The sequence below is a fragment of the Alexandromys fortis genome, unplaced genomic scaffold, assembly GCF_014885135.2.
Source record: "Alexandromys fortis isolate MF-2015 unplaced genomic scaffold, M_Fortis_MF-2015_v1.1 scaffold_80, whole genome shotgun sequence".
Taxonomy (NCBI): domain Eukaryota; kingdom Metazoa; phylum Chordata; class Mammalia; order Rodentia; family Cricetidae; genus Alexandromys; species Alexandromys fortis.
In genome coordinates, this window is record NW_026068174.1 from 6,806,474 (window position 1) to 6,831,533 (window position 25,060).

At 43.2% G+C, this 25,060-nt stretch overlaps 2 protein-coding genes across 2 annotated transcripts; one reads left to right on the forward strand and one right to left on the reverse strand.

Annotated features, from left to right (window-relative positions):
- The first annotated feature begins 6 nt into the window (after positions 1-6).
- Positions 7-22,630, forward strand: Glod4 (glyoxalase domain containing 4). Its single transcript, XM_050128802.1, has 9 exons — positions 7-149; positions 4,829-4,878; positions 6,119-6,239; positions 7,830-7,974; positions 10,716-10,852; positions 11,233-11,319; positions 11,910-12,023; positions 12,115-12,201; positions 21,057-22,630. The coding sequence occupies exons 1-9, from the start codon at positions 60-62 to the stop codon at positions 21,120-21,122; spliced, it is 897 nt and encodes a 298-aa protein (XP_049984759.1). The 5' UTR covers positions 7-59; the 3' UTR covers positions 21,123-22,630.
- LOC126492398 (diazepam-binding inhibitor-like 5) lies at positions 21,235-25,035 on the reverse strand. Its single transcript, XM_050128807.1, has 2 exons — positions 24,900-25,035; positions 21,235-24,465 (listed from the first exon to the last, which is right to left on the reverse strand). The coding sequence occupies exon 2, from the start codon at positions 24,417-24,419 to the stop codon at positions 24,156-24,158; it is 264 nt and encodes an 87-aa protein (XP_049984764.1). The 5' UTR covers positions 24,420-24,465; positions 24,900-25,035; the 3' UTR covers positions 21,235-24,155.
- Between the last annotated feature and the right edge of the window lie 25 nt (positions 25,036-25,060).

Below are 25,060 nucleotides of genomic sequence, written 5' to 3' on the forward strand. Positions count from 1 at the left end.
TCCCGGTCCGTGAACAGGGTGGCGCTCTGCCTGGGGACTCAGTCTTCGCGGTGGGAGTCATGGCCACTCGTCGAGCTCTGCATTTCGTATTCAAAGTGGGGAACCGCTTCCAGACGGTGCATTTCTTTCGAGATGTCCTGGGGATGCAGGTGCAGAGCGGGGCTGGCGCAAGCCGCACCGGGGAGGGAGGACGAGCTGCGGGTGAGGCCACTTCAGCCGCCTGGCCCATGGCTCTGGGTCGGCACTGCGGGTTTTTCAACCTTTGCGAGCCCCCGTTTTCGGGTTGGGAAGCCTTTCAAGGACACTGATCTACCAGCTGTGTTGTCTACGCACGTTCCGTCGTCTACAGGCCGTCACAAATATGTGTTATACTGGAGCATTGGCAGGCAAAACTTATTAAAGTCCCTTCCAGTTCACGACAGTGTTAGGAAAAAATCCTAACACGAGCCGCACCGCCGGCACATAGAAATCCAATTAGGTCAAATTAAACCGAATTAAAATGCCCGTGTTTTATTAAGCAGAGCGCTCTCAGGACCCCGGGGTGGGGTCAGGACCTGGCATGCTGGGATTTGGAGTCCAGACCAATGCAACTCCCAGGCAAGGGGCCTGGGATGGATGCCAGGGGCTAGGGTGCCCAACTTAACATTCCAGACTCTTTGGATATAGGGGTGACAGGAAGTTGAAGTGATAATTATGACCAACATTTTAGGCTCTCTTTAGAAAAAAGGCATAGACTCAAGTCTGGCTACTTCCTGCGGCATGGGACAATGTGGGAGGGGGAGAGCTGAAAGTTGGTGGCTCAGCAGGAGGTGTGGCTGGAAAGGCATTCTGTTCATTGTCATCCTGGAGATGCCAGGCATCTGATTCTTGAGGGAGGTAATAAGGCAGGTGTCTAGGAGAAAAAAAATACTGTTATTACTGGCCCTATGAAACGAGGCTAGCCATGGGATGAGACACAATAGCAGAGGAAACCTGACTTTACTTGGCAGGTGTCCTTGATCTAGGAGAGCTGGTACCAACGGTGAAGTCCCAGGAGCTGGTACAGGTGTTTTTGGTGTTGTCCTGGGAGCACTTTTGTAGCTTGATCTTGGCTTAGGCAGCAGGAGTGACCTACAAAATATGCTTAAAACTGGCTGGGGTTAGTGTAACAGTAAAACAATTAAAAAAAAATTAAAAATCCTGGATTTTTACCGAACCTGATTCTGATGTAGCAATAGAACTTTTCCAGGAACCTGTAAGAGAACTGGAACAGATTTTATATCTTGGTGTCATAGCAAAAGGCTACTGCTTTAGGTTAGAAGGCAATTAGAGGAAATTGGGAACTCTGAACCTCTGAAGATTGAAACCTGTTAATCCTGGACTATGAAGCCTGTTAAAGAACAGTACCTTGAGTTGTCAAATGCCTTTAGACAGATCTGGGAGGAATAAATGAGCAAAACATGAAACAGCTTTTTAGCTAGCAGGCAATCCCAAATCCTCTCTCCTTGTCCTGGGAGAACATCAATCTTAGAAGCAGTGCTTGCCAGGCCCAAAGATTTTTCATGTGAGGGGGAAGATTTAGTCTACCTGTCTTGGCAAGATGAGCAGATCGATTCCCGGGTGAAGCATCCAGGAAGCTGGAGTGGTAAAAGGCCTCTTTTGCTTCTGTGTGGGTGGCTTTGCTAAACCCAGAGCAAGCCTGGAGACAGCCGATCTTCTGTCTTCTTGGAGAAGCCAAGGGTGCTGCAAAAGCTGACATGTCTCTGTGTTAGAAGCTCTATTATTATTAAAGTGCCATGATCTCAGATCTATAAAGGCACTTGAGAACCAGGTACCATTTTCTGGTATTTAAAGCTGGGCATATAAACTGAATTTTTAGAGCTGTTGTAATCTGGAAACACACATGTACATAAAACTTAAATTCACAGCATGAAAACACAGTTACACACTTATATAAACACATTGTGGTCACATTATTTTAACAGAGAAACAAATAGAGCACCCTTAGAAACCTGTGTGAGCTGACTAGGCATTGTAAGAGGAAATAGAAACATGCAGATGAAACATTTACAGAGTTTTAGATTGGAAGGACGGGGTGGAGGGGGCGGATTTGTCGTAGAGACTCAACAGGGAAGGGGGCGGGCAGCAGCGGAGGTGCCAGCGTGGTCCCTGTGCAGAAGGCAGAGACCAGGGAAACAGCTATAGAGAATCCCAGCACAGTTAAGTCTGTTGGGGAACAGCCAGCAGCAGGGAAGGGGCCAGCAGCAGCAGAGATGCCAGAGTGGTCCCTGCGTAGACGGCAGAGACCAGGGAAACAGCTATGGAGAACACAAGGCCGAGTATCTGGCCTGTTCTGATTTGACACATTTGGTGTGATCAGCAAATTCAAAATTCGGCTTCAGTAAGGGCTGGCGATTTAAAGTTTAGGTTCTGGGAATGGAACCCATGGTCTTGCGCATGCTAAGCAAGCACTCCACCGTCTCACTACATGAACGTCATGTCAGGGCAAGATCGAATGGGCTCTTTAGTAGTTACTCAGGCCCTCTGTGTCAATATCTGACTGTCCTCTGGACAGTCCAGATTTAAGCATGAGGTCAGTATTTAGTCTTCTTCCTAGTCACTGGAAACATTCTGGGACGCTGCGGTTCTAAAGGGGCTACTGAAAATGTCGTGAGGTTTATGGAGGAGCTCTTGGTAAGTCAGGAAAGTAGGGACACACCAGTGCAGAATACTTTGTAGGCACAGAATTCAGCTTAGTGCAGAGATGTTCCAGAAGGTGAGGAGTACAAAGGGAGCTACACAGTCAATACGAATTAATCATTCATAGGAATATCTGCTGTGTATGGGCTGGAGAGATGGCCCGGACTTTATGAGTGGTTACTATTCTTCCAGAGGATCTGAGGTGTGTTTCCAACGCCGGTGTTGGGTGGCTCACAATCATTGTAAATCCAGCTCCAGGAGATCTGACATGTGGCAGACAGACAGACAGACACACACCCCTACCCCTACCTGCTGTTTCAGAGTACCATATTAAGGTTTGTCAACAAAAGTACAAGTGACTTTTGTGTTTGTTCCCATTTAGAGCACATGATGTGGGAAATGAGATTTGTAACTAACAATCCCGGAAGTCAGAGTTAGTGGCACTAGATGTCATTATTGTGTTTCTTCGTTGATCCAAAGGTTGTTGTGAGGATTAAACAGGTTATTGTATAGTGGTACTTGACTCATATATAGTTCTGTAAAGTATTAGCAACCTTTATACTAAAGTTACAGGAGAGATTTACCAATCTGGGTTATCAGGAGATAATTAATGGGGGCCTGTGTTCAAGATGACCTTGGAAGGTAGGTTTTCCACATACCTAGATTAGGGGAAGAGTTACTCAAGGAGACCTGAATAGGTGATGTGGAGGTATTTGGGAACTGACACTGATTTTATGTACATTTAGCTAGCTCAAGAGACGGGATGTGAGGGGGCTGGAGGGATGGCTCAGAGGTTAAGAGCACTGACTGCTCTTCCAAAGGTCCTGAGTTCAATTCCCAGCAACCACATGGGGACTCCAAGCCATTTGTAGTGAGATTTGGGGCCCTCTTCTGGTGCTGCAAGCAGAATACTAAGCACATAATAAATAAACATTAAAAAAAAAAAAAAGAGAGAGACGGGATGTGAGAGCGTACAGGTTGGGATTGTTCCTGGTTTTATCTTGAATGCTGTGCATGCAAAGCACTTTGAGGTTTGTGCTGAAGTGAGGGGAGCTTGTGATGCCATGAAAGCCATGCTTTAGGGCTAGATTTTTATGGTAGTATTAAGAAAAGGGATCAGTAAGTTTCGTGGGGTTTGGGGGAGGCAGTAGGTAGTAGCTCAGGTTGCCTTCGAACTTGGTATGCTTCTGCCTCAGTGCCTCCACCAATGTGCGGCTAATAAAGTGGATTTTGTCATTTTTGAGGGAAGTAATGGAACTTAATAGGAGCAGTAGGAATCAAAAATGAAAAATAGCTGAGTGTGTGCTGGCTTATTCCTGCAGTCCCAGCAGCTGGGAGGCTCAAGGCCAGCCTACACTACACAGCAAGTCTGAAGCCAAATTGCGCGACTTAATGAGTCAGTGTCTCAGGGGGGAAAGCCGGGCGGGGAGCAGATGCTAAGACACTGAGATCCGTCTGTATCCTAGGTTCTGTCTTAGGTGCTCAAACAGGTTATCCATCTTCACCAGATGGTTGTGCTCACACTCGGTCTGAGACTAGAACCTAAAACAACTTGCTCAACCAGTGCATGCTGCAGTCAGACTTCTCTAGGGCTGACCTTGCTTTTCTACCACGGGTGGCTTCCTACCCCAAAGAGATTTCATACCTGTTTGAGAGCACAACTCTTTTTGGGGGAAGAGGGTCACAGGATCTCATTATGTATCCTTGGCTGTCCTTGAATTCACCCTGTAGACCAAGGTGACTTTGAACTCACAGAGATTCTGCCTGTGTCTCCTGAATATTGGTATTAAAGGTGTGGTCTACCATGCCCATCTTAAGATGTTTTTACCTCTGCTATATCTAACCTGGAAGTTCTGTTTGTTTCTCTTAGTAAAACTGGCAAATTATAATATTTATATCTGCCCTTTTAGTTTGTATAAATGCACCATCTACAATACTAATGCACCTGAAATTCCAGCATGTAGATAGCTGAGGCAGGAGGATTATAGTTGGAGACCAGCTAGGCTACACAGCCTACGACAGTGAGGCTGTTTTTAAAAGTCAAGGGCTAGGAGTGTGGCTCAGCAATAGAGCACTGGTGTGACACATTCCTTGGATTCCCGGCACTCCAGAGAAGTAACATTTACAATTTAGTCTATTTCTTTACTAGGTTCTGCGCCATGAGGAATTTGAAGAAGGCTGCAAAGCTGCATGTAATGGGTATGGAACCTTGTGTCTTAAAATCTTAGCTCCCAAACAGAATACACTTTCACAGAATTGAGTATACAACAGTGGGATAAATTTTGAAATAAATAAATAATTATTTTTTTAAGGGAGGCAAGAAATAAAAGAAGCTACCTGAATAGCAGTGAGGACTCACTCGCCCTTTGTTTCTCAGTGTTTCACACAGCACTTCAGATCCAGCAAGCAGTCCTCCAGTACTTCAAATTCAGCCAGTTATCTATTTAAATCAGCTCCTTGCCTCTGGAGGTATATGAGACCAGCTACAGATAGTAGTCGGCCCTGTCCCTGACCTCAGGGAAACACTGCTTACATTCGCTGACTTATTATAGAGAAGACAGCTCAGAAAGAGCCAAGCAGAAGAGCTGTGTGCAGAAAGGCAGAGAGAGAAGAGGGACAGCACTTCCAATGGCGTCCACGGTCCCAGCACCTCTATGGCTTCAACAAACTTACCAAATCAAATAGCTTTTACACAGATTTATAGTGTTTACTCTCCACCCCTATCCTTCCCAAAAGTGCTTGTGGCTGAACATTCTAATCTTTTGGTCTTTTTGGCAACCAGGCAAATTCTTGAGCTATCCAGCCTCACCTTCAGTCAGCTCATTTCAGGCTTTCCAGAAATTGCTCATGAATACAAGACCCACTTAGCAGGGAATCCCAAGGCTTAACGAACTCTTTACCAGGAGTTGTAACAGAGACAGAAAATTTTTCATATTTTACTACAAGCATAAATAAGTACGAGCTGTGGGTAAAGCAATGGCTTATTGTCTCCTGAGCTAAGTATCCACAGCAAGTTGAAAGCTTCCAAGGTCCCTTGGGATTTGTGTGCTTACTGATATGCAAGGACATTGTCTGAGGTTAGACTCGAGAGCTGCCTTTAGGATTCCTTTCTCTACATTTTTTTAAAGGTAACTAAATCTTTCCCTTAAATACATGCCAAATGGACGGTGTGTGGGGTGTGCAGTTGTGGGGTGTGCAGTTGTGGGGAATGCGGTTGTGGTGCTTGAGTACTGTCCAAAACTGCTGTCAGCACCTTCAAAGGTCATCTCATCCTTGTTTAGAATTTATGGGACCCAAAGGGACTGGCTACTCTCTGTATCCAGAAGTAGGAAGCAGATTTTTCCTGTGGCCCCTGAGTTAATTTACTTTCTTTCTTTCTTCCTTTCTTTCTTTCTTTCTTTCTTTCTTTCTTTCTTTTCTTTCTTTCTTTTCTTTTCAGGCCTTATGATGGGAAGTGGAGTAAAACAATGGTGGGCTTTGGGCCTGAGGATGATCATTTTGTTGCAGAACTGACGTACAATTATGGCATTGGAGACTACAAGCTTGGCAACGACTTCATGGTAAATATCACTGTGTCCCAGTGCATATCTAGATGAGGCAGAGACAGCTATAATAGTCCAGGTTAGAAACAAAGCTGGCTTTAAAAGAAGTGAGCAGCAGGCAGCTTACAACCACCTGTAACTCTAGCTCCTGGAGGGATCTGAAGCCTCCAGCCTCCACTGGTACCTGTACTTATATGTACACACAAACACACAAATACACATCTATACATAATTAAAACTAATAAAAATAAATATTAAGGAAATAGAGGAGTGTTTGTCTTCATGTATGTGTGTGTACCATTTGCATGCAGTATCTGAAGAGGTCAGAAGAGGGTATTGGGTCCACTTGAACTGCAGTTAGGGATGGTTGTGAGCTGCCAACTGGGTGCTGGGAACTGAACCCAGGTCCTCTGCAAGACCTGTCAGTACTCTTAACTGCTGAGCCATCCCTCCTGCTCTAGATGACTCTTTAAATTTGAAGTTGAGAAGGTTGTCAGTGAGGAGATGACAATGGAGCAGGAGTTCAGAGGAGGCCAGGTGGGAGTAGCGCACGCCTTTAATCCCAGAACTCAGGAGGCAGAGGCAGGCGGATCTCAGTGAGTTTGAGGCCAGCCTGGTCTATGAAGTGAGTTCCAGGACAGCCAGAGAACCCCTGTCTTAAAAACAAACAAACAACAACAACAAAAAGAGTTCAGAGGAGGGACGGGAGTGAGGCATGAGGAGAGAGGAGAATTCTAGGTGGAGGCCAGTTCAGAGGCCTCAGACTGTTGTCTGCTTTGAGAAAATGCAAGGAAACGCTGTAACAGAGAGGGTGAGGGAAGGTGGTAGAGGCTGGCTAAGAAATGTCATGATAACTGGATATGGCAGCACATGACTGCCATCCCAGCATTTAGAAGACTGAAGCAGGAGGATTATGAGTTCTTGAGCCCAGCCAGGGCTACATGGTTAAGACCCTGCCTCAAAGGGGAAAAGTACATAATGCTATGTTTTCTAAGAGCCGTCAAGGGAAGACAAAGCCTGTGAGCTGCTTGAGAGTAAGCTGTAGGCTCCTTTTGATCCGTGTTCTCTAGCTGCAGAGTAGAGGACAGATAGACAGAACAGGCCAGGGTGAACAGGATGGCCTTCCCAAGGCAGAATTATAGGCTATTGGGAACTTTGATCAAAAAATGCCTTCAAAGTAAAACTGGGCTGTTGATGTAGGTAGAACACTTACCAGAATTAGCAAAAGCTCCAGTTGAAGGTCAACCTCATAAGTGAATAACAAATAAGTAAATCCAAATTGTCTCAAATGGTTAGCTGGCCAGCCCAAGGAAGATCAGGATTTTTCTGCTTAGGTCTTGAAAACTGAGGAGATTGTCGTTGGTATTAAATGGACCACATAACACCAACATTTATTTATTTTTTTTTTTATTTTATTTTTTTGCTGTGATTTGTAAAGTCTGAATCTGGGGAATTTGGAGAAAACATCTAAAAACCCTCTTTAAAATCACTGTAAGAAAATGCCAATTAAATCTTGGGTGGTTTACCAAAGGCACTGGGGTTTTGGCTCCTTATCTCGTCCTATAAGAGCTCTGTTGTAATGATATATGTGGATGCTGTCTGTCACAGGGAATCACACTTGCTTCCAGCCAGGCTGTCAGCAATGCCAGGAAGCTCGAGTGGCCACTCAGTAAAGTTGCAGAAGGAGTTTTTGAAACTGAGGCCCCAGGAGGATATAAGTTCTATCTGCAAGATCGAAGTCTCTCCCAGTCAGGTAATTATACTAGGCCAGGCAGAAGCCTGGCTAAAGGCACATTTGATAAAGATGGAAGGGAGCAGGGGCACAGTTTTTTGTAGTTTTTCTGTATTGATAGGCTGTGTCTTTCCCAAGCCAGTGTTCTTTACCTGTTTTCTGGGTAAGGTATACCCTTACATATGCATTAGGTATACATTAGTACAGAGCTACAGAGAATCTAGACTGGTTTTGTTCTGCAGATAATGCATCTTTTTAGAGTTGGTTTTTTGTTTGTTTGTTTTCTGTTTGATTTGTTTTGTTTTTCCAAGAGCAAATAACCCAAACAACAAACCCAACTCACACTAGTTTGAACAATAAGAATGTGTTTTAAATTCACAGAGCAGGTAGACTGAGGGTTAGTAGACTCAGCAGATCAGCCATAGTGAGACCCCAGGTTTTCTCTCTGTGTTGTCCTCTCATGCTGTTAGAGCTAGCTCCCAAACTAGTATGAGATGCTGGGAGCAGGTGAGGCTCCATGCTTCCATATTCATTTTGGGAAGGAACCTTTGAACAAACCTTGTCTGGAGTCTACCGGGTGACTCTGATCAGATTTAATATACTCTGTCTGCTTAATACAGGTTGAGTGTACCTATTCCAAAAGTCTAAAATAGCAGATTTAAAATTTTTGTTTGTTTGTTAAGACTGTCTTAGAATTGGGTATAGTGATGCACACCTTTAGTCCTAGCATTTGGAGGCAGAAGAAGGCAGATCTCTTGGTTCTGGGACAGCCAGGGCCAAATAGAGAAACCATGTCTCAAAAACAACAACAAAAACTATGTCTTAACCCGTAGTTCTGGCTAACCTAGAACTCAGAGGTCCTACTGCCTCAGCCTCCCAAGTGCTGGTGTCTCAGCCTTGTGCAACCATGCTTTGTAAGCTTGACATTCTAGTGTTTGGATTTTCAGATTAGGGATGCTCAACCAGGAAAATCCATGCAAGGTTTCCAAATTCTGAAATACTTCCGGTCCCAAGCTTTTCAAATAGGTACTCAGCCTGGACTTAAGTAATGGTGAGTTCCACGTTCCGAAGATGCTTTTGTCCTTTACCTTGCTAAGTCCTCTAAGGCATTAATTCCCTGCTGGTCCATTTGGACCATACCTGTGCCTGTCCTGAAGGTCTTCTGGCTCTGGGGAGAGTTTGTGCTATTTGCTCAATTCTAGAGAGTAAACTGAAGGTCTCAGGCATGCTAGGCAAGCATTTTATCACTGAACTCAGGTTCTTGATGATCTTGGATTTGGTGATTTTGCAATCAGTGGAGAAAAATAAACTTGAGTCTGCCGGGAGGAGGCCCTGTGAAAAGCACCATGGTTAGTCTTGGCATCGCTAGTTCTCAGGTGGAGGTGATGAAAACCACAGGAAATACACTGAGTTTGTCATAGTTAGATGAGTCAGATGTAGTTGTAAACTGTTCTTTAGGAAGTTCCCTTGGCCACACCCAGTGGCACAGACCTATAATCACAGCTAGCAGGAGGGCTGTAGGCTAAGGTAAGGCCTTAAGGCCTACTTGGGCTACAGAGAAAAGCTAATCTGGGCAACTTGTTGAGAGCCAGTCTCAAAATCTAAAGTGGACAAAAAAGTTTCAATGATGCAATGCTTGCTTAGCATGTGTGAAGCCCTAGGTAAAGTTCCTGTATTATAATAAATTAAAAAGGAAGGGAAGAAGAAAGAAAGAAAAGGAAAACTACTTACTACACAGGTGGAGAGAGTCCTTGTCGAATGTTCAAGGGCCTGGGTTCAGACTCTGGCACCAGCGCTGGGGTTGGGATCAGAAAATCAGCACACAGGATGACATGTTTCCATGATATGCTTGCTGCTTGGTGGATTTTTTGTTTTTGTTTTTTAAGTTATAGTGTGGGGGGGGGCGGTTAACCCTAGAATAGAAGATAAGTAAACAGGGTGGAGGACAATAAGGAGGAAAGGAGAAAAAAGTAGTGCCCATATGTCCAAAGATAACTACTGTGAACATTCTAGAGTCTGTGTTTCAGATCTTTTCTTCAAAATAATGCATACATATATATAAATGTACCCTGCATAAGCTGTTTTAGGAATTCCATGGCAGCCTTTCGTTACAGAAAATAGGCAGCCTCTGTTGTTGGTGTTTTGTTGTTCCTAGTGTTTCATTGTTCTGAGCAACGCTGTCGAATGCCTTTGTGATAAAAAGCCCTTCACACAGCCACAGTTGCTTTCTGAGTTGCTGAGAGTGGACTTGCTTTTTCAGTACATTTTTAAAACTTTTGGTACATTCTGTCAAATCCTTTCCCACAATTTTCTAATTTACACTCTGTCAGTATGTTTTGTTTCAATTCCCTTCCCTGCAATAAAACAGTTAACATTGCTAATTTGTCAAGACAACAATAATTAAATAATGAGAAACAAATTATTTGTAAGTATTTCCTTAGTTTATTCTTTAAATTTAATTCTTTAACCCATCAGATATACATTTTGTTATTTATTGAAGCATGTAGCTTTTTTTCCACCAAATGATTATCATATTGCCATTTATTTGGATCGTGTTGTTTCTTTTCATATTGATTTAAAATTCTTTCCTTATAAACTAAATTCTTTAGCTAAGAAGAGAGTTGCTGGAAATCCAATGAAAAGTCTTGCTAGGCACACACCCCCTCCAGCCTAAGCTGAATTCTACATGCACTTTACCCGTTTGCGCCTCCTTATCCCATCCCACTGAAGTGTCCTCATTCATCCATTTCCTTACTTTACAGATCCTGTATTAAAAGTCACTCTAGCAGTGACTGATTTCCAGAAGTCCTTGAACTACTGGTCTAATCTCCTGGGAATGAAAATTTATGAGCAGGACAAGGAGAAGCAGAGGGCTCTGCTGGGCTATGCTGATAACCAGGTGAGTGACCTTGCAGAGGAACAGCTTGCCGGCTACCCTGAGTTTGGTTCATAAATCGGGTTAACATGAAAGTTTCTTCATAGTGAATCAGTGTTTACCCAGATGAACAGAAGAAAATAAATCCCACTAATAACATTTACTACTTGATACTGCCTCCGTTTTTATTTATGGTAGCTAACCTGTAAACTTTGGGGGTTTTCCTGTCTCTGCCTCCTGACACACTTTAGGAATGGTAGGGTCACATACCCAGCTACCATATCCAGCTTTATGCTGGCGTCTATACTGAGGTACTCACGCTTGCATGGCAAGCGCCTTACGAAGCATAGTAGACATATGTAATATGTTAGAAAGCATCAGCCCACTTTCTTATTTCTCTGCAGTGTAAGCTGGAGCTGCAGGGTATCAAGGGTGCAGTTGATCATGCAGCAGCCTTTGGAAGAATTGCCTTTTCTTGTCCTCAGAACGAGGTACTATTTGATAATTGCTTGTTTTTAAAAAGTCATTATTTTTAATATGTGTATGCATGTGTGTCTATATGCATGCTGGTGCAGGTGTCTGTGGCAACTGTCAGATTCCCTGGACTTGGACTTACAGGGAGTTGTGAGACCTTGAAGTGAGTGTGTAGCCATCTCTCTGGCTCCTTTTCTTTCCTTTTAAAATGTGTGTGTGTGTGTGTGTGTGTGTTTGTGCACACATGAGTGCAGGTACCCACATTGGATTCCCCCTGGAGCTGGAGTTACCAGCTTGTATGAACCCTCTGACATGGTTGCTGGGAACTAAACTTGGGTCCTCTATAAGAGTAGTACTTGTTCTTAGTTGTTGAGTCCTCTCTCCAGCCCCTGACCTGATTGTTTAAACTCTGTCACTGGTTACAACCCAGCTAAGAATCTTGGACTTCCTTTCTGAGTTCATTCTGATTGTGGCTTTGTTATCAGCTTACCCATTCTTTTAAGAACCACAGAGATAATAAAATAAAAGTGGTGCCTTGGTCAAATGAGGACCGTGCCATAGAAGTGGTATGTGACTCTTGCTCACTTGCCGTTTTGTGTTTTTTAAGTTGTCAGACATAGAAGCCTTGATGAAAAGGGAGAAGCAGTCGATCCTGACTCCACTGGTGAGTCTGGATACCCCAGGGAAGGCGACAGTACAAGTAGTCATCCTGGCTGACCCTGTGAGTATCGCCTAGGGAGGGGACAGCTGTCCTGGGGATTTCCTCAAAGTTTTTTTTTTTTTTCACATTACTGTTCTCTTTTTTGGTATAGGATGGACATGAAATTTGCTTTGTTGGGGACGAAGCTTTTCGAGAACTTTCTAAGAGAGATCCCAAAGGAAACAAGTTATTGGATGACGTGAGTATTATTTCTTTTCTTTCTTTTTTCCTTTTTTTGTTTTTGAGACAGAGTTTTTCTGTGTAGCTTTGGAGTCTGTCCTGGAACTTGTTTTTACACCAGGCTGACCTCCAACTCATAGAGATCCTCCTGCTTCTGCCTCCCAAATTCTGGGATTAAAGGTGTGCACCACCACCACCCGGTGTGAATCTTATTTTTATGTTGACGTCACTGTAGGCCACAGCAGAATAGTATAAGGAGGTCCAGGGTCCAGGTGCTGGTAAGCATGCCCTTTCCCTGTTGCAATAACTTTTAATCAGACACCAACATCTTTAGTATCACACATTACTCCTTAGGACTTTTCATCTTCCCTCTGCCCCAAGCTGACTAGGAAGGAATCCACTACTGCTGTGAACATCACTGTTCAGCTCAGTGGATGAAAGTACCTGGGTTCCATCCCCTTCTTTTTCCTTGGCCATTTGGTTATTTGCTTTCCATTTGACATCATTCTTTTCCTTCTTCCTTCCCATTTGTTCTTGTTATCACATCAAGAAATCCAGTAACTCTTTCACCGGGTGAAACAGCCTTTATTCCCAGCACTCGGGAGGCAGAGGCAGGTGGATCTATGTGAGTTCGAGGCCAGCCTGGTCTACAAGAGCTAGTTCCAGGACAGGCTCCAAAGCTACAGAGAAACCCTGTCTCAAAAAAACAAAAAAAAACAAAAAAAAAAAAAAAAAAGAAAGAAAGAAATCCAGTAGCTCTCATCTCTTAAAAGCTCTTCTTGGGAGGCAGAGGTAGATCATCTCTGTGAATTCAAGGCTAGCTGGTCTGCATAGTAAGTTTCAAGCCAACCAGCGCTACATAGTGAGACCTTGTCTCATAAAGACAAAAAACAATTGCTGGAGACATGGGTTAGTGGTTAAGAGACCTTACAGCTCTTAGAGAGGACACAGGTTCAGTTCCCAGCACCCACATGGTGGTTTGCAACTGCTTTTGACTCCAGTTCTAAGGGATCTGATGCCCTCTTCTGACCTCCACGTGCTCCTGCATGCACATGATGAACATGCGTACACTCAAGCACACACATGCACAATAAAGTAAATAAAAAAACACCCAAACCAAACCCTTTGAATTCCATCTTCCATCACCAGATACTTGTTTATTTCTGTTTTTGAGATATGAGTCTGTGTCTCCAAACTGACTACAAACTACTGATCCTCCTGCCTCAGCTTCCTAAGTTTTAGGACTGTATCACCAGGTTTCTTTAATTGGATTTCTGTTTCAGAGATCTGTGTACACATAGTTTCCACTTCTTGTCTGAAATGCATACTTCATCTGTTCTGTGCTAGATGTTGGCAGCAAGTAGTGTTCATGTTGACATTGTTGGTGATCTCATCTTGCCAAATGCATCAAGCAGCTTCTGTTCCCATCAAACCTGATTTTTCATCAGGAAGCAGTAGCTCATTGTTGTACTCCAACTTCTAACATAGACCTAGTGTGAAACAGACATTCTCTGAATACTTTGGACTTCTGAGACAGGGACTTTGTTGTCCTAGTTGTCCTCAAGTTCCTGGGCTCAAGGGACCTTCCTGCTTTAACCTTCGATGTAGATAGGACTGTAGGCCCGACCACTGGGCCTCACTCACTTCTGAATACCTAATCGAGTGACAGAAGGAATCAATCTATCCCAGTTCTATCATTTTTAATCTATATAACTAGCCTTTAAATGGTTTATTAAAATTCTCTGAATTTCTAAAAGTTCATTTTGAAATTTATCTTAAAATGGTGAAATAAAATTAAAATACTCATTTCTTGGGACTATGATGTGCTTTATGGAAGATAACCATAGATATAAGAACAGTCATTGTGAATTAAAACAAAAATATGTAGAAGATACCTTTTGAAGCTTTATCATGAAGGAAAATAGAATGTTGAGTAAGCTTTTGATTGACAAATATGCCGCTCTTTCCTTCTTTGCTCTTCGATGCACTGGCGGCTCCCCGTCCTCTGAGCTCTTCTATGGAACGAGACCTTGCCTTCTTCATATCTCCCCGATGCTTCTCACAGAGCCAGCTGCTGTTCTGATTTCCAGCACAGTAGATCAGTTTTATTTTTGGATTTTAAACAAATGAATCCATTTAGTAGATATTTCTCTGTGCTTGGTTTCTTTCTCTCAAGATAACATTTTGAGACTCCACTGTGTAATTGCATGTATCATCTTTTGTATTGCTTTTATTAGATAACACCTGGTTTATCCATTCCCATGGTAGCAAACATTTAGGTTGTTTTTAATCTACTTAAGGAAGGGTGCTGTGAGCATTCTAGTTTAAATATGCTTGTAGCTACATGTTTCATGTCTCTAAGGTCATAGGAGAATTGATTTTACTGTACAGGAAAGTGCCGGACAGTTGACAAGAAGACTTATATTGAAGTGGATCTCTTAGCCAATCTCTCTCTTCATAGTTGGTTATGTATAGTCAATATTAAATGTGAACTTCAGAAGTAACTCATCCATTTTAGATTGTACCCTGCTTTGAGTGGCATAATCAAATCACTTGTTCTCTTGCCTGACCCCTTGGGACAGGAATCATCTCTTTGGACAGTGTATCCATACCGTGAGCACAACTGAATATACAGTCCTGGAGTCACCTAGTAGCTAATTGTTATTAGATTAACTCTCAGGATCTCAATGCTTGGGTTCAAAACCTTTATTTGCTTAATAATGCCTCCAAATGGCAAAAAGAGCAGTTTAACTATGACAAAGAATAGCTGCGGACTGGCAGGATGGCTCAGTGGGTAAAGGTACTTGCTGCCAAGCCTGACAAACCTGAGTTCAGTCCCTGGGACCCACATGATGAAAGGAGAGACTGGGCTCCTGCAATTTGTCCTCTAATCTACTCCTGTACTGTGGCATGTGTGTGCCCACACATACAGACACTCAATAAATAAATAAAAGTAATGGAAAAAAAGGGGAGCCACAAAAGATTATCTTTTAGATGAGAAGGTGAAGTTCTTGGCTTAATAAACCAAAGAAATTGGTTAAGGGGATTAGAGTATAGTCACATAACCCTAGACAGATTTTTCTATTACCCCCCTCACCCCCACAAGATTTCTCTGTAGTCCTGGCTGTCCTCTGTCCTGAAACTGGCTTTGTAGATCAGGCTGACCTCAAACTCAGAGAGATTCTCCTGCCTCTGCCTCCTGAGTGCTGGGATTAAAGGTGTGCACCACCACCTCCTGGCTAGCTTTTTCTATTTTCATGTAAAATAAATGCTAAGTTGCTAAGATCAAACATGAGAACAAATCTAAGACATTGGAAAGAAGGAAAACCATGTCCTGGGTTACTACTGTTGCGCTTCAGAATGAGCAGAAGGTCCAGCACTAGGTGAGTCCTTAGTTAAGATGAGCAGCAGAGCTGCGGGAGGCTCTGCATGAGCACTTGCCTAGCAGCCGTACAGCCAGCTCAGTCCCAGGATCCCTAAAATCAAGCTTGCAAGGTGTCAGTTACTAGACTGGGCCTATTCAGGCCTCCTCTGGAGTACTGGAACCCCTCTCCAAGGAACATGGGGAGTTGCTGGGTCTGTGCAGGTGTACTTGTTTACTTTCTCCCCAGCATTTTTTTTGTTATTGCTTCTTTGATTCTGGTAGCTGTTCTAAGAAATGGAGAATAGTTTCTTGTTGTGGTTTGAATTTGTATTTCCCTAATGACTAATGGTGAATAGCACCTGTAGATAAACTTCTTAGTTTATACTTTTATAAATTAAATATTCAAGTCTTGTTTATTTTTACATAATAGTTTTGGTTTATGTTATGTGACATTTCATGGATAAAATTTCAAATACACACCAAACAAGAGCACAGCTGTGCCTCCCATGTTTCCGTGCCATACACTTTCAGCGTTCCTTCCTGTCACTCTGACTCTCTCTTCCTTTTTCTTCTTTTTGCTTGGGGATGCTCAGGAAAATCTCAGGCATCATAAAATTTACCCTAAAATACTCAAGAGTATTTTGTGTTTAAAGTCATTTAAAGGAAGTAGGAATTAAGCAATTTCCTTATGTACCATACACTTAAAGAAAAACAAGACTATGTATATATATACATATATATGTATATATACACACACACATATATATACACACATGCACATATGTATAGTTTTATCTTTGTGTGTGTATGTCTGGCGTGTGTTTAGATGTGTGTGTGCACCTGTGTGAGTGGAGTGTGAGTACATGCTACACATGCCACAGTGCATATGTGCACGTCAGAGGACAGCATTCAGTCTTCTGTCTTCTTTGAGATAGGATCTTGTCAGAGCTCCTTCAGCAGTTGACTTTGAGCTCACAGACATTCTCCCTCTGTCTCCATCCTGCCGTAACTGGGGTTACGGATACCTGATTGCATCAGCTATTTCACAGGGCCTGAGGATTTGAACTCTTTCTTGTCCATCAAGCTTACATGGAGAGTGCACTTTAACTACTGAGCAATCATCCCACACCCAACCTGTTAAATTTTTGTTTCTTTTGTTACGTATTGTCTTTTGAGGCAATATTTCTCTGTGCAAACCTGGCTGTCCTGGAACTCTCTGCGTCAAAGAGGCTGGCCTTGAACTTGATGTGTAGCTGAGGATGACAATGAATTTCAAGATCACTCTCTCTATCTCTCTCTCTCTCTCTCTCTCTCTCTCTCTCTCTCTCTCTCGCTCTCGCTCTCGCTCTCGCTCTCTCTCTCCCTCTCTCTCTCTCTCCATGTTAGATTCTACTTGTGTGTGCGTGTGTGCATGTGAGAAGCCAACGCAGCCAAAGCAGGACATTATGTGTCTTCCTCTATCACTCTCCACCATGTTTCCTTGAGAACTGGAAGTTTGTGATTCCTGATAGCTAGCTGGCTAGCCTACCAACCAGCAAGTTCTTATGATCAGCCTATCTCTGCCTCACAGCACTGTGGGAACAGCAAAGTGCAGCCATGCTTTTTACTAGGGTATCTGAATTCAGGTCTTCATGTTTGCAGAGCAAGTGCTCTTATCCATTGAGTTATCTCCCTATCCCTGTTGGCTTATTTCTTTAGACAGGGTCTTAGAACTCAGTGTGGTTAATAGGTTGTTCTCAAATTCTAAGCATTCACCATGCCTTAACTTCCCAAGTAGTGGGATTGCAGGTTTGAGCTACTATGCCTAGCTTTGGCATATTCTTTTATTCTTTGGTTTTGGTTTTTTCAAGACAGGGTCTCAGTATGTAGCCCTGGCTGTCCTGGCACTCACTATTGTGGTGGGGTATTCACCAGAGAAGACTGCTCAAACACAGTTAGTTTAAGCCAATAGAAAGTCTTTTAACTGGATGGCAACTACATTGGGTGTTCGGAGTCCCAGTATAGCCCCGAGCCTTTCTCAGAATGAGCTTTTAAGCACAAAAAATATGTCCTGGGTTGACATACTTCATTGTCAGTTAACAAGAACAGTTATCCAGAAGCAGAACTGCAGAAGCCAAAAAGCAAGGATAGTACATTTAGAGACTTTCTCAGAACTGTGACTTTGATGGATTAGGCCTTTGTTTTAGTGTTGGCTGGCGGTGCTATTTGCTGAGTTTTACAGCCTTCTGCCCATGGAATCAGTTGTGCTAAGGTCTCCAGCCTTGTTATACTATGTAGACCAGACTAGCCTGGAACTCACAGAGAACCACCTGCCTCTTCAGTGCTGGGACTAAAAGTGTGCACCACCACACCTGGTGTGCTTTGACATGCCCGTAAGTGCTGTGTGTATACTCTCTAACTCTAGATTCTGTGAGTCACAGCCTGTAAGGAAACTAAGGCTCAGAAAAATTAGTCACTCACGGCTATCAGATATTTAGTAAGTGGGAGACAGGGACTTGGATGGAGCTCTTTGAGGATTTTATAATCAATTCTTTCCTTTCTATGCACCCTGGTCCTTTCTGTGGGCAAAAGAGATCTTGCTGGGTATATTCCCAATGCTTGGGAGGCAGAGATAGGAGGATCACTGTGAATTCAAAGCCAGCTTGGTCTACATAGCAAGTTCCAGGACAGCTAGGGCTATAGAGAGCGATCCTTCCTCAAAAACAAACAAAGACTGATATCTCCTAATATCCCAGCTGTTCAAGCTAGGACTTCTCAGAGCTGTTTCTGTTTTGCTTTGAATCTACTTTTTACTCTACAGTAGTTTTAGTCTTTGAAGATTTTTTTACATTTTATTTATTCACTGCACATGCAGGCCATGGCATGTGATGGAGGTCAGAGAGCACTTGTGTTCTCTCCCTCGACTACGTGAGTCCTGGGGATCAAACTCAGAAAGTATCTTTACCTCATGAGCCAGCTTGCCAGCCCTAGGATAGTTTTCAGTTTCTATACACAGCCACTTTGATGCAGTTTCTTCTCACTTATTTTGGTTTTCTCTTAAATTCTGTTTGCCATTATTCACCAAAAGCTGAGTTCTATTTCTGAGATATCTCTCGTCTTTTGGCACTGCTTTTGAAATCCAGTGAGTTTTAAACTAATCTCCCAATTCTCTGCTGCCTCCCAGATACATTCTTCACTTGACTGGCCCTTATCTACTCTCTGACCCGTCTTTATCTCTTGAAAGCCCTTAGCTCAGCTCTATTCCGATCTCACTGCACTGCTTATAGTAACAAAAATACTCTAGTCTCTACTCAAAGTGTTTTTCTCTTTTTGAGCTGGTACTTTAGAATGGAGAGGTTCTCTTGGATCCTCCTAGCCAAAGTTAATTGTTCTTTCCCCCATCCTTTATGACTGCTAAAACAGAAACATCTCTTCCAGTTCTCGGGAGGTTATTAGGTTATTGGTTTGATTTTGATTTTTCAAGACAGGGTTTCTTTGTGTAAACAGCTCCGACTGTCTTGGAACTCACTATATAGACCAGGCTGGCCTCAAATCCCCAGAGATCCACCTGCCTCTGCTTTCTGAGTACTGGGATTAAAGATGTGTGCCACCACTTCCTGGCAGGCAGTTGTTTTTTTAATAATGCTTTACGGTTTAAGTTCTTTATATTTTCATTCAAATAATAAAAACTTGATTATTACTTATTTAGGCAGGGATTTATGTAGTAACTGGCAATTTTCCTACTTCTCCCCTTGAGTGCTGGTATTGCAGGTGTCCACCACCAGGCTGGCTAGATCTAAGATTTCATGTAAAGAAATATAGCCTTATCTTAGTCCATTTTTTAAGTCCACTGCCAAGGTTAGTCACCTTCAGCTTCACTATTGCCAAATCACAAACATACATACATACATACATACATACATACATACATACATACATTTATGTATGTGTGTATGTATTTATTTGTTTGTTTTTTGTTATGTTTCCTAATGTAAACATTATCTTGTCATTTCCTCCTGGTGTAGATGAGTATTTCTGACTATTTCTCCAACTATTTATTGTTTCCTACCCTTTAATCTGATAGGACTTTATGGGTCTTTTATAGTAAATACCTCAAAGCACATATACTTTTTTTTGAAAAGTAACTTTTAAAAAATAATTTAAATTTATTTTATGTGCATTGGTGTGAAAGTGTCAGATTCCCTGAAACTGGAGTTACAGACTGTTGTGAGCTGCCATGTGGGTGCTGAGAATTGACCCAGAGCCTCTGGAAGAGCAGCCAGTGCTCTTAACTGCTGAGCCATCTCTCTGGTCCCCCAAAAGTAACTTTCTATGTAATTCCGTAGCTGTTCAGTATAGTTCCTAAAATCTAGATTGTCACTCCTGTCATATACCTGGACTCAGTATATTACCTAGTGCATGATAAAAACTCAATTTTAAATAAAAGATTTATTTTTATTACCATTTCCTTGTGTGTGTGTATGAGCATATGGCACACATGCAGGTGCCTCTGTGGTGCAAGATGCAGTGTTAGTTCCCCTAGAGTTAGAGTTACAGGTGGCTGTGAGCATCTTTACGTGGATGCTGGGACATGAACTCCAGCCCTCTGCAAGAGCAGTACATATGCTTACCTGCTGAGCCATCTCTCCAGCCCCCAAAAGACAGGGTTTCTCTGTTTAACAGCTCTGGCTTTCCTGGAGCTCACTTTGTAGACTAGGCTGGCCTCAAACTCACAGACATTCCCGTCTCTGCCTTCTGAGTGTTAGGATTAAATGTGTGGACCACCACTACCCGGCTCATATTTGCTTTTTGATTGAATAAAAGTTTTCTTACCAAACATCTAAATGACTTATAGAGGCAAACATTTTGTTTTTTCAAGACAGGGTTTCTCTGTAGCTTTGGAGCCTGTCCTGGAACTAGCTATTGTAGACCAGGCTGGCCTCGAACTCACAGAGGTCCGCCTACTTCTGCCTCCCGAGCACTGAGATTAAAGATGTGAGCCCCTGCCCGACTTTGTGTTTTTTGTTTTGTTTTGTTTTGTTTTGTTTTGTTTTTCGAGACAGGGTTTCTCTGTGGTTTTGGAGCCTGCCTGGAACTAGCTCGAACTCACAGAGATCCGCCTGCTTCTGCCTCCCGAGTGCTGGGATTAAAGGCTTGCGCCACCACTGCCTGGCCTGACTTTGTTTTGTTTTTTGTTTTTTTGTTTGTTTGTTTAAAGACAGGGTTTCTCTGTATAGCACTGGCCATCCTGGAACTCGCTTTATAGACCAGGCTGACTTTGAACTCAGAGATTCCTCTGCCTCTGCTTCCCAAGTGCAGGGATTAAAGGTGTATTCCATCATGCCTGGCTGTGACACTTTTTGGTGGTGATACTGGGACTTGAACTGGAATCACCAAGCGACTGCTGGGTACACACTAGCTCTCCTGTTACAGTGAACAACATTCTACACAGATGAACTTGCTTTAGTGCTAATATCACAGTGGAGAATGCAGACTTGGAGTGATTGATGTCTGTCCATCTGTTTCCATAGGCAATGGCTGCAGACAAAAGTGATGAGTGGTTTGCCACGAGAAATAAACCAAAGGCTTCGGGTTAATGGAAGACATGCGAGAGCAGCGCTTAAACTCCAGTCTGGCGTCTGAGTCCAGTACGGCTGTTTACATGAACACTGTGTCCAGCACAGACAAGAGGCTCATGGGGTAGTTTCACTCTTCAAAGCTTTGTTATGTTCTAGAAATGAAATGTTTTTTGTTTTTTTTTTTATCATTCTCAGTAGTGGTGAACTCCTGTATGTAATTGTATGAAATTTGGTAACAACTTATTGTCCAGCCTGAGATAGCTCTATGGAACATTACCCTTGGCTGAGGGTAGTGGAAAATTTGATTAGCTGTGAATCATGTAGATAATATTGGAAAAAATGTTCAGATGAAAGCCAAACTAGCTGGGCATGGTGGCGCATGCCTTTAGTTCCAGCACTTGGGAGATAGAGTCAAGGATCTCAGAGTTCAAGGCTAGTCAGGACTATATAGAAAGACCCTGTCTTAAATCCAAAAAAGCCGAACCAACTGCTTTAGAGTGCTCGTGTTTCCAGGTCTTGATGGATCTTCCTATGGAAGTCTTGGCATTTAAAGAAGTATTTCCTTTGGAGTTCCAAGACAGTCTCTCCTGATATACAAGAAGACACATAGTATCACTTCACCATGGAACTCAAGGTAGCTTTTAACTTTGTAGCCCTGACTGACCTGCAGCTATGTCAACTAGATGGCCTCAAACTCAGAGACCTACCTGTCTGCCTCCTGCTGGGATCAAAGGCACAAGCCACTTTACCCTTTGAACTTTTGATCTTCCTACCTCAGCCTCCAGTGCTGGGATTGTAGATGAATGTTACTAGTCTAGGCTTTTGATGTTTCTTTCTTTCTTTGTTTTTAAGAAATTTTATTCTGGGTCCAAAGAGATGGCTTGGTGCTTCAGAGTACTGGTCACTCTTCTAGAGGACTGAGTTTGATCCCAGCACCCACATGTCTGTTCTTTCTGTAATTCTAGAACCAGGGGTTCCAATACTCTCTTAATGCCTCTGAAGGCACCACATATTCATGTTACACAGACATATATGCAGGGGAAACACCCATAAAGATTAAGAAAAATTACCCTTTGGATAAAAAATATCTGGGAGCTGGGTGGTAGCACATACCTTTAATCCCAGTCCTCAGGCAGATGTCTGTGAGTTTGAGGCCAGCTTGTTCTACAAAGCTAGTTCTAGGACAGCCAGGACTACACAGGGAAACCCTGTCTCAAAACAAAACAAAAAAACAGCCAAAAAACAGATCCGGGTAATATTCTCACTTTGATTTGATTTTACATTTTGAATAACCAGAGGAAACAGGAGAAGTTTAATGAACACAGTGTTGAGTGAGTCACATTTCTGTGTGCTTGGGTCTGTACTACTTTATAAAGTGGTCTTAGTCCTCTAAAATGGAGTAGAGTATTTCTTCAGCCTGGAGAAATGTTTTCTGTTTAGGCTGATATCTTTATATCATTAAAAACAGTTTTATTGAGTACATTTGTCATTAAAGATTTTTGGAAAAGGTTTTGTTTGGTTTTGAAGCAAGGTCTCATGTTGTCCCTGCTAGTCTGAAACTACGTAGACCCTCTAATTCATAAGAAAAAAAGGACTATTTAAAAATGTGCTGACTTGTCTTGGTGGCGCACACCTTTAATCCCAGCACTTAGGAGGCAGAGGCAGAGTTCAAGACCAGCCTGGTCTCCAAAGCAAGTTCCAGGATAATCAGGGCTGTTACATAGAGAAACCCTGTCTCAAAAAAACAAAAACAAAAATTAAAAAAAAAAACAACCCAACACTTTAGGACCCACAAGATAGTTCTGTAGGTAAAGGTGGCAGTACTTACCACAAAAACCTGGCAACCTGAGTTTGCTCCTATGAACCTATATAAAGGTCAGAGGAGAGAACCAACTAGATAAGGCTGTGTTCTGACCTCCACGTACACTGTTAGCATACTCACTCCAGCCACACCTACAGTGTACACACAATAATAAAATATTTTAATGATTAAAAAATATACTCTAGAGCCATCATGGGTGGTTTATACTTGTTATCCTAGCACTCATGAAGAAGCAGATGGATCTCTAAAAGTTGAGGCCAGCCTGGGTTTACACAGTAAATTCCAGACCTGCCAGGCCCTATCCCAAAAACCTGAATAATTAAAACACAAAACAAACCACACACACACACACACACACACACACAAAACACCTTTAGAAATTTGCTGTTATGTGAATAGATTTGCCAGGCAGTGACTGTATCTCAGAAGACAAGTTTTAAAGAAAAGTGTTGGAAATGCCATGCTACTGTAGAGTCCTTTAAGAACTCTATTTAGCTCTTCATATGCAAGCTTCCAGGCACCGTGGTAGCATACTGATGTCTCTGAAATGACTGACAAAGACCCACATGTGCCTATATACATACTGTCCAGCAGGGCCCAAGCAGAGACCTAGATTAAGAACACCAATCCTAAGAACATTTAGGTTGCTAAGCCTCCGATGAGTCTTGTGGAGCCTCAGATCCTGAAACCATCTTGCTCCATTGTCCCTCAACTGCTGTGTTGTGATGCATGAGCTACTTCATTCCTGTGTCACTGAAGTTTGAGTTCCATCAAAATCTAACTTCACTGGGGCCTATGTTCTAGATAAGCAATTTTCTGTTTGATTTTAGTGTTAAGACAGAGCCCCTTTCTCCTCTGTATTGTTACAGATCCAAGGTCCTGCCTCCACTTCCAGCCTTGGTCATTTTCATGGCATGAAGCACCCCACCCATCCCCACTTCTGTCTGCCATCCATCCACATAGGTAGGATGGGTATTGGTGCCAGTCAGACCACACAGAGCCAGATTAAAGGAGTTTTACCCAGCAGAGATGCTTTTACATTTGAACCCCTTTTCAGACCCCTCACAGTTTCTTTTTTTGTAACAGACTCCACTCTCCTGCGGTTAAGGTGATTTATTGATGTCTCCGCTAACCTTGTTACCCTTTCAGTGTGTTCCAGCCATCAGAACTCTTAAGCCCATTCCCTACCAGTGAAGCCATGCGACTTCCTTGTGTTGGCCAACATGTCCTTAGCCACACTCCTTTTTCTTCAGCTCCTCCACTTTGGCAATATAGATCCTCATGGCATCCATCTTGGACATCCCTTTGTTCACATTCCACGCCTCCCATTTGGCCTTTGCTCTCACATCTGTGGCTGGAGGGACAGGGATGTTACAGTCGCCCAGGGTGGCCTGTTTGTAGAAGCTGTACACCAGCAGTTTCTCCTGATCGCTCACGGGACCCTTCAGCTGCTTGAGAGATGTGCAGGCCATTTCAAACTCCACTTGGCTCATTGGTGCACCAGAGGCTGAGCCTCTCTGTTCTGAGTGATACCTAGTACTAGAAGAGAGTTGGAAATAAGCAAAGCGGGTGATTGATTATTAGACCTGTGTGTGTTTGATAAAGTACAAGTTGCAACCCAGGAATCCATTCTATTGGTCCTATCCCACAGTGCTTTTTCCAGTGTGAGTGCCCTTCATAGTTACAAAGGCGCCCATGAGCCCTGAAAATTGACGTTGCTGTTGCCTATAGAAGACAGTGCAGCATGAAAAGCATTTGGGTGTTTGTGCGTGTCTCAGAGGCTGGACCGGGAGAGGTGAGCCCCGTGGATCCACTGCTGGTTAGCGGGCAACTCGGGGAAAGGCTATTTCGTAGGGAAGAATTATGGGCGGGAGCTGCCCGGGGTTCCTGGGTGAAGGTGAGAGGTCTGGACTAAGGAATTGGACCACCTGGCCTCAAGAGGACAGATTCCGCCAGGAGCCTGCTTATGGTACCTGATGGTAGACGGCTGGGAAGCCTAGAGTCGAAAGGGGGCGCTGTGGGCTTGGGCGGCCCGGACGCCGCGAGTTCGTTGAGGAGGAGTAGGGAGGGCGCGTGCGCACGGAGCGGCAGCCGGTCAGCGGAGTGCCGCTCGGAAGCCCAGACGCGCTGTGGG

What these genes read in the sequence shown, in the direction of transcription:
- Glod4 (XM_050128802.1), top strand. Translation starts at nt 60, where the DNA reads ATGGCCACTCGTCGAGCTCTGCATTTCGTATTCAAAGTGGGGAACCGC. An exon ending in AGCTTGGCAACGACTTCATG is followed by an intron (nt 6,240 to 7,829) that starts GTAAATATCACT and finishes TGTCTGTCACAG; the next exon opens with GGAATCACACTTGCTTCCAG. An exon ending in GAAACAAGTTATTGGATGAC is followed by an intron (nt 12,202 to 21,056) that starts GTGAGTATTATT and finishes CTGTTTCCATAG; the next exon opens with GCAATGGCTGCAGACAAAAG.
- LOC126492398 (XM_050128807.1), bottom strand. Translation starts at nt 24,419, where the DNA reads ATGAGCCAAGTGGAGTTTGAAATGGCCTGCACATCTCTCAAGCAGCTG.